The sequence below is a fragment of the Sinocyclocheilus grahami genome, unplaced genomic scaffold (assembly GCF_001515645.1).
Source record: "Sinocyclocheilus grahami isolate Dianchi unplaced genomic scaffold, SAMN03320097.WGS_v1.1 scaffold707.1, whole genome shotgun sequence".
Taxonomy (NCBI): Eukaryota; Metazoa; Chordata; class Actinopteri; order Cypriniformes; family Cyprinidae; genus Sinocyclocheilus; species Sinocyclocheilus grahami.
Window position 1 is genome coordinate 316,840 of NW_015505886.1, and position 13,551 is coordinate 330,390.

Below are 13,551 nucleotides of genomic sequence, written 5' to 3' on the forward strand. Positions count from 1 at the left end.
TACTACAAAACAGATTTCAGTACTTCAGTAGGTTGGTATATTAACATTATATCAGTTAATGATATTAAGGTATTTAACTGTAAATTTAAGTTAAAACCGTAAAACCTAAAACGTTGCTACCGTATTTTTTACGGTAAAATTCCGGTAACCACAGCTGCCGTTTTTTTACCGTAAATTTTACGGAATTTTTTTTACAGTGTTGATATACTTGCTTACTTGTTGTTTTCTGCTTCACTGCTATCCATCCAGCCTGTAAATAAACTCTATAAAACTTACCTGTTTCCTCATCGTGGGCTCCTTCTGTTTTTTGACAGATATATTATGATAGGATTATTTTCTTTCATGGTGTTCTCCTGTTCAAAATGTACAGTAAGTGGCGCTTCCCGTTGGATGTGTGGAATGTAAAGTATAGTTGAGCCAAAAATGAAAATTCTGTCATTATTTATTCACCCTCAAGTTGTTCCCAGTGTTGCCAATTGTTGTAACCCGAAAACACAAAATACAATGCGTAATTAAAAATGCAGGTACAAAAACCTGTGAAAAACTCAATCCAGAAAATTCTTTTATATTAACACAGTAGATTGTGCATTATTTTTTTACTTTTCTTAGAGTGCAGCATACTAACTAACTACTAATAAACCGCTTTAAAGTATAAAACTTAAATTGTAATAGTTTTAAAAATGTGTACGTTTTCGATAATTCAATGGATTTAAAAATAGTTATTTATATTTTAATATTATATTATGCATTTATATTGCTACGAACAAATCTAAATTAACATATATAAAATATATATATGTTTTTGCTGAGATTTGACACAATTTTGCATCGTGATTACGTAATGACGTCATCACGCAATGTCATCACAACATCATTTAGCAACTTTTAGCAACAAATCAACCTTCCTTTAGCAACTTCCCCTGAAAATTAGTTGGCAGCATTGGTTGTTCCACACCTGCATACATTTTTTTTAATTCTGTTAACGACTTCCTTTGACTTCCATAGTATGGAAAAAAAAATACTATAGAAGTCAATGGCTACACTGTAAAAAATGACTGTGAATTTAATGGTAAAAGACTGTAAAAATGCTACAGTAAAAACCTGTTAAATGGTTAACGGTAAATTCCCCTATATACGGTTAAAAACTGTATTGGACATTACATGTATTGGACATAAATTTTACGGTAGTATACCGTTTTTGGAAGTGAAAAATACCGTATAATTTACAGTGAATAACCATAAATTTACATTCCCAGAATTCCCTGCGTTACATTTCAAATTTGATGTTGTATTGTTGAAATAACTATGTTCCTTCTTAGATTTTTCTTATCAGTTTTGTATATCAGGGTTGTGTGTTACACCTAATGTTGTTAAATGAATGTTTATTGCATTATTTCAGTGTCATGTGTGTTACCATGATGGTGTTTGGTGTTTGTGTGAATGACACTGTGCACCTTCTATATATGTTAATATTTAAAAGCTGCTTGTGATGGGCTTTGGTTCATCGTGTGACTTTCTCATCACCTCCTGCATTTGGTGGTTATCAGTGTATTACAAAGCTACAAAACAGATTTCAGTACTTCAGTAGGTTGGTATATTAACATTATATCAGTTAATGAAATTACGGTATTTAACTGTAAATTTAAGTTAAAACCGTAAAACCTAAAATGTTGCTACCGTATTTTTTACGGTAAAATTCCGGTAACCACAGCTGCCGGTTTTTTACCATAAATTTTACGGATTTTTTTTTTTTACAGTGTACAGTGTTTGGTTGAGGGTAAATTAATGATGACAGAATTTTCATCTTTTTGGTGAACTATACCCTTAAGTCAAGTTTCAGGCAGGTTAACTATGTAAAGACTGCTTGAGATATGTTTTTATTTTTTTTAGCATGATTTTGATTTCTGAAGTAAGCCTGTAAAGTTAGGCTAATAGCCTATGTGGCTTTAATATCTGGCAATAGGCTACAACATCTCTGAACATCTTGTTATCTTTATAAAAACCCTAATGATGATTAAGATGTCTTCTGGCAAATGTAAAATGGCAGAATTCACAAATAAATGCTTTTGCACAGACATCCATGTGACTATATGCAAGAACACATAATGAACTGCTATACACCAAGCTGAATGTGTATCATTAGACTACAGTAAAAGGTACACACAGTAGTTTTTGTTTATGTTGCGCTGGGGTGTTTACGACATAAACTGAATAGTTTGTCGGCGGTCACGTGATAGCGACTCGCGCCATTTAAAATTAAACAGACGTTTATAGCCTTTATCTCATGTGAGTGTGATTTAAAGATACTTTTTTAAAGCTAGTAATTTATTTAGGGTTAAAACATTTAAATGAGACAAAAATAACTGAGTGTGCCGTTTTTAACTGCAATTCTCAAATTTTTTTTACATGAATATAGACTGTTGCACACTATGCCACTAGACAGGTGTCTACGGTAAGAATCGCAGCATCCTCCTCTCCTACACAAGCCTTTTAAGTACTATACGAAGCCTACACGTAACCTTGACACTGGTTACGACAGTATACCAGTGCAAAAAGTGTGGAGGTGAGAGAGAACATTAATAGGCGTCTGTACTTTATGTACCATCTTTTGTACCACGCTGTACTATTTTGCACCGTCTGAGAGCATCAGCTTATTACATGTGGCTCTTTAGATTACATGTGCCACCGATGAGCACGTGCAGCACCCCGTTTTAAAAGCAAAAAAGAGCAAGTAAGCATTTCATCAGTTCAAGTTCAGGCTTATCTCTGTGCAATGTTACAGCAGCTTTCACTAGTGCGAGTTGTAGCCAGTACAATGGCGCCATCTACTGTTCACAACAGACAAAACGCTGGCTGAGAAGGCCAAGATGTCCTATTCATCATATTATGAAGGTGCCAAAACATTCAACATTCAAATCTATTTCCCAGCATCTCCTTGTTTACATGGAATATACATGTCTGCAGAAACGTGACAGACTGAGTAATGATGTGGTAAGGCAGTTGAGCAGAAGGTTTTAGAGAAAAAAAGCTATGATGGATGAAACTATTCAATACGTTATTTGCACTGCTGTTTGTGTAGAATTTTACGTTTGAATGCTAATGAACTTTCTTTCATTTTCTTTGTGGAGTTTGTCCTTATTCAGTAAATTGGACACATAGACGTGAAATAATAAAAGTGTCAAGCTACTTTCCATGGATTATTGAAGTTCCCAAATACATTTGAAGATTGATTTTAGATTTAAACGTGCAGTCTGATTTCAGAGTCTATATGGGATGTTGAAGTCCTGGTGGCATTTAGAGCTTTGCAGGAGTACATTATTAAATTGGACATCTTGAGACTAGTGAAGGGTGGCAGCAATATATGACAGAACAGAGTGGGGAATAAAAGGGTCATGATGATTCGATAAACCACTGTTATTTTATTTCATATTGTAGCTGATTATCAGTAGTGATGGAGAGTTTTGTAGCCAAACAACAACCTGGTCTTTACATTTGTCACATTGTTATTATATTCACATAGTAGTTTTAATACAATGGTATCATTTAAAATTATTAAAATGTATAATGTAGGCTACAGATGCTGATTTATTGTCCTTTGTGGTTATTTTATATAGAGATATAAACCATGTTTTTTTATATATATATGTCAAAAGAAGAATTTCATATGTTAGATTATAGGCTATTATTTAATGTTATTTTTAGAATTTCATATTCTTGCATAGTGTTATATATAATAGATTTTATAAGATTTTTGTGTGTGTGTGTGTGTGTGTGTGTGTGTGTGTGACATGATATGTAATTTTTTTTCCCACTGTTTTCATGTGACAACGAGATGGCTTCCTGACTATTGGTTACACTGATTTTGATTTGGCAAACAAAAGTTTTTTATATATTAACAATATATATATATATTTTTAAAATGGTTTAAATAAACAATTCTAAAAGATTATGGTAAATGATTTAGGCTATACCAACATTTTCAGGATTGGTGGCCTTTTAAAGTAACTTTTTACAGTCCCGGGACTGATACGGGTATTTATATATTTTTTTATGTAACATTTTACAGTTTATTTCAGAAACTGAAAACACATTAATATTAGGAAATGTGAATTCAAGTCATCCTTTGCATCACAAAATGTCATGAAAAAAGGAGTGTCACGTCATAAACCCTTATGCAAGAAAATCTCATTTAAAAACTACATATGGTTTTGTAAGGGATATACATTTTAATGGCAGTAGAATATAATTTTTTTTAAAGAATATTTTATACAATTATTAATATTGGGGAAGTTCAAGTATACATGAAATGAGCTTTTTGCTTTCATTATTCTATGACTTTAAACAAAGCTGTAGGCCTAGTGCGGTGTATAAATGTAAAAGGTGAAATTCTGTTAGAGCATTTAATATGTTTTTATGTTTTTATTAACCTGTAATATTGGTAGATACTTTAAGCAGCACCTTTTCCTTATTTTATTACAGTCTGGCACTTTTCATGTATGCATATTGTGTGCATAATTTAACCAGTTATATTTACTGTATATTTGAAATAGATATTTTGTGTTTGTTTATAGCAATATTCATATATAATCAACATGCTAATAAAAAAAACGTATTTTGCTGTCTGTGAGTATAAATGCATGAGTTTGAGTGAGTTAGACTGCCACTTCTATTCTCCAGATGAGTTTCGCCGAGTTTACATCCGGGTTTTTCCCTAGGCAATGGGAGACGCACTACCGCTGTTCCTTAGGCAAAGTGAAATAAATTCGCCGCACCGTCACAAAAAATAGTCCTCTTCCCAAACACGTTTTGAGGTAACTCCACGTCCACTTTTACACCAAGCGCGCGCACTTTTACAGTAATCGCGATGTTTCTGAATCGTTTGGATGGATGTTTGGGGTATTTGTGCTTTTTGACGGCTACTTTTCCTGCCCCCTTCGTCTCCCTCTTCCTGCGCGGATGAATCGTCGGGTGCTGCGGCTGTGGTGAATGAGATTGAAGAAGAGTTCTTGTTTTGTATCTCAGTTTCTCTCTTTTTTACACACACAAATTAAAATTAAACAAACAAAAAATAAGCTCGGTAACCCAGCTAAATTCAGCCCAGAGCAGCACTACAGCTATGTGAGGGACCGGATCGGACCGAGAGCTCGGAGTGTTTGTAAATATTTATTTAAATAATTTGTGGGGAGAGAGAGAGGCACTACTGCTCAAGTGAGTAGAGGAGGGTAAGTGCACCTTGGGATCTTTTTTTTTATTATTGCAACTTTTATGCGCCTCGTTTTTCGACTTTAATCGTTCAGAGACTCTTCGTCGCTTTTCCGAATCCAAACCCCGTCGCGATTGGGTAGGTAGAGAAGTCAGGATCCCGATGATTTTGGAGCAGAATTTCCGCTTATTTCTAGGAGTTGAGTGGTGTATTTCTAAGTGCAGCGCGTGAGTCGAACGTTCCGCGCGTTTTGTTATTTTGTAACATTTTAAACTTCGCTGGATACATTGCTGCCTCAACGGTTGATTCCAGCTCAGTGGAAACAGTGTATCCGATGGCAGCAGGGGGGATAAAAGAGGGTCGAATGAAGATCTTTTGCTCATGCATGGCTTGAATTAGTGGTTGCGGCTCAGTCGAGTCCATCTAACTGTAATTTGTGCTGTTGGCCTGTTAGCTTTAGCAGAGTTAGCCGTAGCACAATATGAAAGCTCCTTATATCCAGCAGCAGGTTTGTAAAAAAAGATTCACTCCTATTTTGGTAGTTTTAAACGCTTTTAGTGCCTGGGCTTGTAGTGGGTGGGTGATAAAGTGAAGCTTTTTAAAGCACTGCGATTTTGTTGTGTGTTTAGAAAGTGCTTTTTTAATGTTGCTCTCTTTTTTTGGGGTTGGAGGAGGCTGAGTGAAAAAGAAACTCGCAACGCTTTTACTCTCATATTGTAGTGGCTCAAACATGCATTCCTCCGTTTTGTGAATCTTTGTGAAAGTATGCTGTCGGTAAACACTCTGGGCATCATCTTCCGTGTTTCCCAGAGGTTTATAATAGTGGCCTAATCAAAGTGCTGCTTAACTTTTCCTGTCACTTGCACATCCCTGATCAGATGTACAGAACTACAGGCCGGTTTCATGTATAGCTCAGGATCATTTGGGGTCTAAATGCAGCTTAACTGTCTGTCAAGAGTGTTTTTGCACACTATTGTAGTTTTGCAGGTGGCATATTAAAGCATTTGGAGTTTATCTGAGATGTGATGTGGGAACAGTTTGTCTTTCATAGTCTTTGTTGGATCATTTTGTAAAGCCTTACAGGTTTAGGATCAATTCATTTGAGTTTTCAACTGATTGATGATATTTGTCAAACTTTAGTAAAGTGTGGATCCTTTTCTTTGTTATTGTTATTGATTCACTTTTTTATCTACTTTGTTTTCTGCTCATGTTTTACTTCCATTGTTTATATTTTGAACTCGCTGTTGATATTTCTCATGTTTGTGGAACTTTTCAAATGCGTTTACACCCTCTTCTGACATGTTGAGCTCTTTCTTTAGGTTTTGTTTTCCTTATCCAGGTAGTTTCACTTTTAATGTTTGTAGTACTGTGGCAATCAAATCTTTGGGGTATTTATGATTCCATCTACCAATGTGCGTGATAGATATAATGCCTTTATAATACTCCTAAACTACATTGAAATATCCACAGGAGTTTTGTTGTTGATGCCAGTCATGAATATCAAGCAATTATGCAAAACAAAACGTACTGGCTTATGTAACATGACACTGGAAGTATTTCAGTCCTATAACTTGTGTCCTGCCAGGTGTAGTTGTGATATTCTGTTACCTCATCCAGGCCTGGATACTATTTATAAAGGACAATAATTCACATTACCCTTATTTCGTCTATTTGTAGCTGTCTTATATCAGTGACAGTTTGCTTAAGTAAAGTATATTTGTTCCCCGCACTCAGATGGATCAGTTGTTAATAGTTGAATTAAAGTAATTTCAGTGTTTGTCTGTTGTTACATTTATAGGTATTCGTTTAAATATGAAAATGCTTTAATAATATGTTGTTATACAATGTACCTGATTGATTACAGTAATATGTTATTTTAGCTTATTCTCACTTTTATGTAATTCATATTGCTTTTTTACCTTTTAAAATACGAGGTACATTATATATTCGGCAAACCACAACTAAAAGTTTTATTCTGGAATGCAGTTTTGATCTGGGCTGGTTGTATAGTTTAACAAAGAACCTTTCAACAGGTCACCGAAAACTTTACAGAGACACAAAAAGTCCCGTGTTACTGTACCGTATAGCTTTCCTGTTGCAAATAAGAGCCTAATTTGAATTGTAAACTCAAAAGTAAATATATAAATATTTCATTATACAAATGCTTAGTATATTTAATATCCAGGGTTTTAAGACACCCTTTTTAAGATGTTAGCTAATGCTTTCTAAAAGCTGGCCAGCATCATGATTCAACATAAATCTCTTTTATGGCATCCATGACAAAATACCTAATGAGATCATTTTTTCCAGCTATTTCAGGGGAAGTTGCCTCTAAACTAAGTTTCATGAGTTGAATAGGGATATTATTATGATTACTATAATTATTATTATTTTACTAATTCTTACATGGTGCTATTCTTACGTGGTTAACTATAATTATTAATAATATAAGTTTCAAGTTTCCTTAAATTATTACAGAGACTTAGTAAAGGTTTTGGATTGTGATTTTTATAATTTAGTATTTATTTTTGGTAATGTTTATATATAATGCATTTTTTTCTGGTAGTTTGCAGCTTTTGTCTTTTAGCTAGTTAACGTTCAAGAATTATGACTTAATATATTATGAATATAGACAGCGTGCTTTTAAAAGACATACATGATCCACTTCCGTTTTCATAATCACTCTCAATTTTTATGGGCACCCAAGCTGACACGGTTCTCTTCCTAAAGTTCCAGTGATCGTACTATTTAGTTGTGTGTTATTATAGACTTTATTTGATCAAAGACCAGCAGAGTGACTCATACACTTGTCGATTTGAGAGGGTGTCGTTTCCTGTGCATTGTAGGCTGAAGGTCCTGAGATACCCGTCTGCCGTGTGGTCATGACAGATGTCATCGCTGGCGAGTACAGGCTTCGCTTAATATCTCAGAACTCCATTTGGCAGGACGGCACAAAGGACAAATCCGATGCTTGAGTTTTGAAGAAGATATTTTTAGGTCCGCGAAGATGCCGGGAGATGCACAAGGATGCAGGACTTTTTTGTCGTGGGGTTCAAAGACGGGATGAGCAATTACAAGCCCGCTGAATGCTGCGCTTGCAATGTTGCCCCTTTTTACACGGACCGTAAGAGAGAGAGAGGGAATTGGAGTGTCTCCCCCCCCATCTAATAGGGTGTGTGTGTGTGTGTGTGTGTTTCAACTTGTGCAGGGAGTTGGAGAGAGCGCGTGAACACCAGTCTCAGTGCCAGCTGGTAAGTCCTCTAATAGACTCTTGTTATAATTGTCCTCTTGGCACAGGGCCGCACACCAAAATCAATGAGAGTGAATGAATGTCTGTAACACTGCCTCGGTTTCGCTCACTGTTACACTAAGCATCGAGGTTGTTCCGATTCGTCCGACGACAGGCGAACAGTCCTGCCCATCTTTTCGATTGTCACAAATTTTTATCCTCCGCCAACCCCAGTTTTCCCAGAAAATTGCTTTTCAACAAGACCCTCCATTGAGTTTTTATTTCTCCTCTTAGTCCCGTTTCGCCAAAATACTTTTTTGAACTTAAACAAGAGGTGTCGCTCCGGGAATACGAGCTGAATAAAGCGTGTCTGTTTACTACCACCTGAGACATCATGAATCACGGCTCGATTTAGAGAAGTGCAGTTTTCCCTCAAACCACATTAGATACCAACTCGTGTTCCCCCTCGTGGTGGTATTGGATTAAGTCAACCGCCGAACATCTTGCAAAATTATGGTTAAATATATAAAATAGAAAAAAAAGTCTGCAAAACCTCTCTTGTTTGATTTCTCTAGACAGGCTGAAAGTTTCCTGGGACTTTCTGGCGAACTGGATCAATGATGGAATTGCAAACATTACAGGAGGCCCTGAAAGTGGAAATACAAGTCCATCAGGTAGGAGATCTCGCAAATGGGCCTCTAATCAGTTAAATCAAGTGGGGAAAACAGTGCTGAAGTGTCTCTGTACTTTCAGTACATGAGACCTAAAATCACAATCCGATGCTGGAAAGCACCTTCGTTGTTTTACAGATGATTCAAATGATTTGGGAGTCTCCAGGTCCTCTATTGCGATTGGTGATAAATGAAGATATGTTTCTCTTCTTGTCCCTCGCAGTCAGAGGCGGCGTGTCCCAGCAGGCAGAAAATTAGTCGAGCTGTCTGAGTGGGATAAGAGAAAGACAAAAAGACAGGGAGGGAGGGGACGGAGAGAAAGGAGGAGAATCAGGGTCATACTGGGCAGATAAAGCGTTAGCCATTACTTCAATTTTAACAAATCATCTCAAGCAGGTGTTCTTTTACATACTGGAGGCTTTTTTTGTGCCGTCGTCTGGTTTTGTCTTCATATTGCTTGGAATATTTGACAGGCAGGTGGAAGTGGAATTTTTGCCTCATCCGGGGCAACTGAACGGGTTGTGTTGTGGGCTCGCATGACTCACTGTTGCCTACTGGTGGACTGCAGAAACTTTGAAGAAACATAAAACCGCCCCTGGGCTTTAAAAAAAAAATTTAAACTGGTGCAAAATGTCTCATATTTGTTGTAATGTGACTGTATATTTGGAAAGGCCCTTAGATGTACCCTGTAAAAAAAAAAAAGGATATCCTGCCAGAAAATTGTCAGTACCTTTTTTTTGTTGTTGTTAAGTTTATGGATATTTCCTTAAGCCCCAAAACAACGCAATGCACAACACCTGTGAAAACAGAAAATCTATCTAATATTAGACATTTCTATTACCTGATGTTATAGATGCTAATTTTAGTTAATAGCACATGTCCTGAAATATAATTTGGGCAACTCATTATACTCTCCCCTATCTTTTTCACTTCTTAATATATTTGCCTCTAGAAGATTGATGTTATAGCAAGTGGATCAACTCATCAACTGAAATTGATAAGTTTCATATAAATTACACTTGGTCATTGCAAATGTAAAATGTTTGTTCCAAATGAACACATTAAATGGTGTCTCCACAAACCGTTGTGAACTGGAGAACAGTTACTCTTACAGAAAGCCGTTGGCAGGCTGCCTGCTGCTCTGTCTGCTTTTGTTTGAAAGTGAGGCAGGTGCAATAGGCTGTAGTTTCACATGTGGACTGTAGATGGCAGACAACGTCTGTAATTCCCTTCAAAACTGTTGGCATAAGTTTTGACTGCAAATTCTTGTCTTCTCTTCTGTTGCCATAGAAACTTGTTGCCCAAATGAAGCAGGATCCACAGGTAAATATTCTTAATGACGTTGCTCTTCAGAAATAATCCTCTGCTTTGTTTGAGAACTTTAACATTACTGATGGCTGTGTATTATATTTTCTATACTATTAAGGCAGCTTGGTGGTGTGTATAAATATTTTATTAAACAAAGGTTGAGCAAATCAGAATTTATATGTTTCCAGGTATTTGTTCAGATATGACACAAGCTCATAGTTTCAAAAATAAGTGATTCTTAATAAATCTGCAAAAATGTCAACAATTCTGTGTTTTTCTGTCAATATGGGGTGCTGTGTGTACATTAATGAGGAAAAAAAATTAACTTAAATGATTTTAGCAAATGGCTGCAATATAACAGAGTGAAAAATTTAAGGGGGTCTGAATACTTTCTGTACCCACTGTATCTTTGCTCTGTTTTTTCATAGAACGCAGATCTGAAGAAACAACTTCACGAACTCCAAGCGAAAATCACGGCTCTGAGTGAGAAACAGGTAAGAACTTTCACAGGCGTTGTGACGTCATTCACTGCTTCAGGTGCTGAAACAAATGTTTTTAAATAGTGAAACACATTAATTAAATGTTGTCAGTGAGCAATGAGCAAAGGTTGACTGTGTGATATTGGAGTTTTAAAAAAAACTCTGCGTGACTTCATTAGGCTCATTTACGTAATGTCATGAACTAATGCTACAGATCGAAAAGCAAACAATATGCTCATATTGTACAATTTATGATATGTATTTTAACCTGCTGTTGCTGACAAAGAATTGATGGGAAATGTAGTTTTGTTTAGTAAAATATGATTTAATTTCAAGCAACACCACAAAAACACCAGCGTGTTTCAGCACATTTGTTTGTCCAGGTCAATTTGTGTTTACTGAAGCAATTTTTGATTTGTTTGCTTCAAATTTGTCTTATTGATTTCCTGAAGTGGCTGTTGGATCTTGTGGGAATTTTAGTTTTTAATGACAATGACAGCGGAAATAAGCAAAGACTGATCTATTTAATTGTTTTGCGGTTGAGAAAAGAGCAGCCAGCAGGACAGGCCTGGGTCTATGCATTTAACAACTGTAGCAGAAGAGTAATACATGCAGCCCGCTGTGGGCTTGTCTCGTCTCCTGCTGAGAGGTGGAAACACTCCAGATTGTCAGAGAGCTTGAGATTGCACTTATTCAGTCGCTTCTTGAAAAGTCTGAATTTTTAGCACAGCTGTTTTGGGGCAATGTTTCATCAATGTTCAATGTTTTCATATCTCTCTTCCTACTCTTGAAATTCTCCAGTTAGTTTCATCAAAGAATTGTCCCAGTTTACTGACTCGCAGATCGCTGGCTTAGTTTTGAGCTTTTATCCTGAGAGAGAGAGAGAGAGAGGGAAAGAATAGATCAGTATAAGTACACATGATTTGATTTTTTTTTTTTTAACTCTTCTCAAATGTGGAGGGCAAATATTGTATATGTGTGTAGCCTTAGTCAATCCAGACAAGGATTAGAGCACGAGATAATGAAACAGTACAGTGAATGCTAATTCAGTTCTCTCACGAAATCAGTCTAGTTCACATTTCACCTGATAATGTGTGTATATATAATATACTTTTAATTTGATTTAAAAGATGTAATTCAGTCTCAGACTTATGGATTCATACTGTATTTTTTTTTTCAATCAAAACATTTATGTACTTAGTTTATGCTAATTATATATATGTATATATATATATACGTAGAATTTTTTTTTTTTTATACACGCGCACATATTTTTAAATTTTAACTCTTCTCAAATGTGGAGGGCAAATATTGTATATGTGTGTAGCCTTAGTCAATCCAGACAAGGATTAGAGCACGAGATAATGAAACAGTACAGTGAATGCTAATTCAGTTCTCTCACGAAATCAGTCTAGTTCACATTTCACCTGATAATGTGTGTATATATAATATACTTTTAATTTGATTTAAAAGATGTAATTCAGTCTCAGACTTATGGATTCATACTGTATTTTTTTTTTCAATCAAAACATTTATGTACTTAGTTTATGCTAATTATATATATGTATATATATATACATATAATTTTTTTTTTTTTATACACGCGCACATATTTTTAAATAAATATGATTAAATCAGTATAACATTTGCGATCATGCTGATATTTGGAGAAAAAATGGCACTCTGTGTGATATTAATTATTGATTATATATAATGTATAGAGACTGTATTTGTAAGTCACTGTATTATGATTAAGTGAAACTAAAATAACAGCATAAAAACTTTTGTTATTTGAAATAAATGTTAACTGAAATAAGATATAAAAACCTTTTTATTTCAGCACAAAAACACAAAATAAAATTATTTTAAATAACTACAACTAAAATGAAAATGGAAAATATGTAATTATTATAATTAAAAATGTCAAAATATTAATTAAAATTATAATAATATTTCAATGATACTATTCATTATATTTGTAATATTCATTAAAAATAACATGCGTATTACAATAGGGATTTTTTAAAAATGTTCTCAGGTCGTAAGGTTGATTCTTACTCAATTCTGTCGGCTGTGAATACAGTTTGTCTGCCTTTTTAATCTCAGTTCCATTCATATGAATTCTATATAACTCTTTCCGCATCATGAATTTATATTTATGTGATTTTAGCCTCGATGTGAGGCCCTCAGCTGACACGGTGGTCTGTTGCATATGTAAACTTTCTGCTTGTGAGTCTAAAGCCGTTACTATGTGATTGATCATCCGCTTAAAGAGAAAAATAGTTTTGTCAAAATTCATTTTGAGGAAGAGACTTTCATTTGATGTTGTGCTTAGCAAGGGCTTTGTTGAAGAATGTGTGTGTGTGTGTTTGCACTCTCAGAGGTGCGCTTTGGCTCCAGAGGACTCTGAGGCAGCAGAGTGTGTGAGATGAATTTCAATCACGTTTTTCTCTGCGTATATGTATGTGTGGGCCTTTATAAAAGCATTTCCAGTGTTGTTAAGATGGTCTCGCACCTGAAGGGTCTTTTAAGGCTGACTGAATAAAAGCCACGGCTTAGCTTCACACCCAGAACAAAGAAAACCAGGGAATTCGGTGACTAATAATCTATTATTAGAAACTGCTGCAGCCAGATATAAACAGAACATTGAAAAGACAAGAT

At 35.4% G+C, this 13,551-nt stretch overlaps 1 protein-coding gene across 5 annotated transcripts in view; it reads left to right on the forward strand.

Annotated features, from left to right (window-relative positions):
• Positions 1-4,952: 4,952 nt before the first annotated feature.
• LOC107559990 (PHD finger protein 21A-like) overlaps positions 4,953-13,551 on the forward strand; it is an 18,427-nt gene continuing 9,828 nt past the window's right edge. For 3 of the 5 annotated variants that reach the window (XM_016244027.1, XM_016244032.1, XM_016244031.1), the window contains exons 1-5: positions 4,953-5,222; positions 8,412-8,454; positions 9,008-9,106; positions 10,394-10,426; positions 10,840-10,905. In XM_016244027.1, coding sequence (XP_016099513.1) covers positions 9,050-9,106; positions 10,394-10,426; positions 10,840-10,905 — 156 coding nt within the window. In that variant the 5' untranslated portion in view covers positions 4,953-5,222; positions 8,412-8,454; positions 9,008-9,049. Of the gene's footprint in view, positions 5,223-5,242; positions 5,342-8,411; positions 8,455-9,007; positions 9,107-10,393; positions 10,427-10,839; positions 10,906-13,551 lie in introns of those variants that run through there. The other 2 variants (XM_016244029.1, XM_016244030.1) reach the window with 2 other exon arrangements.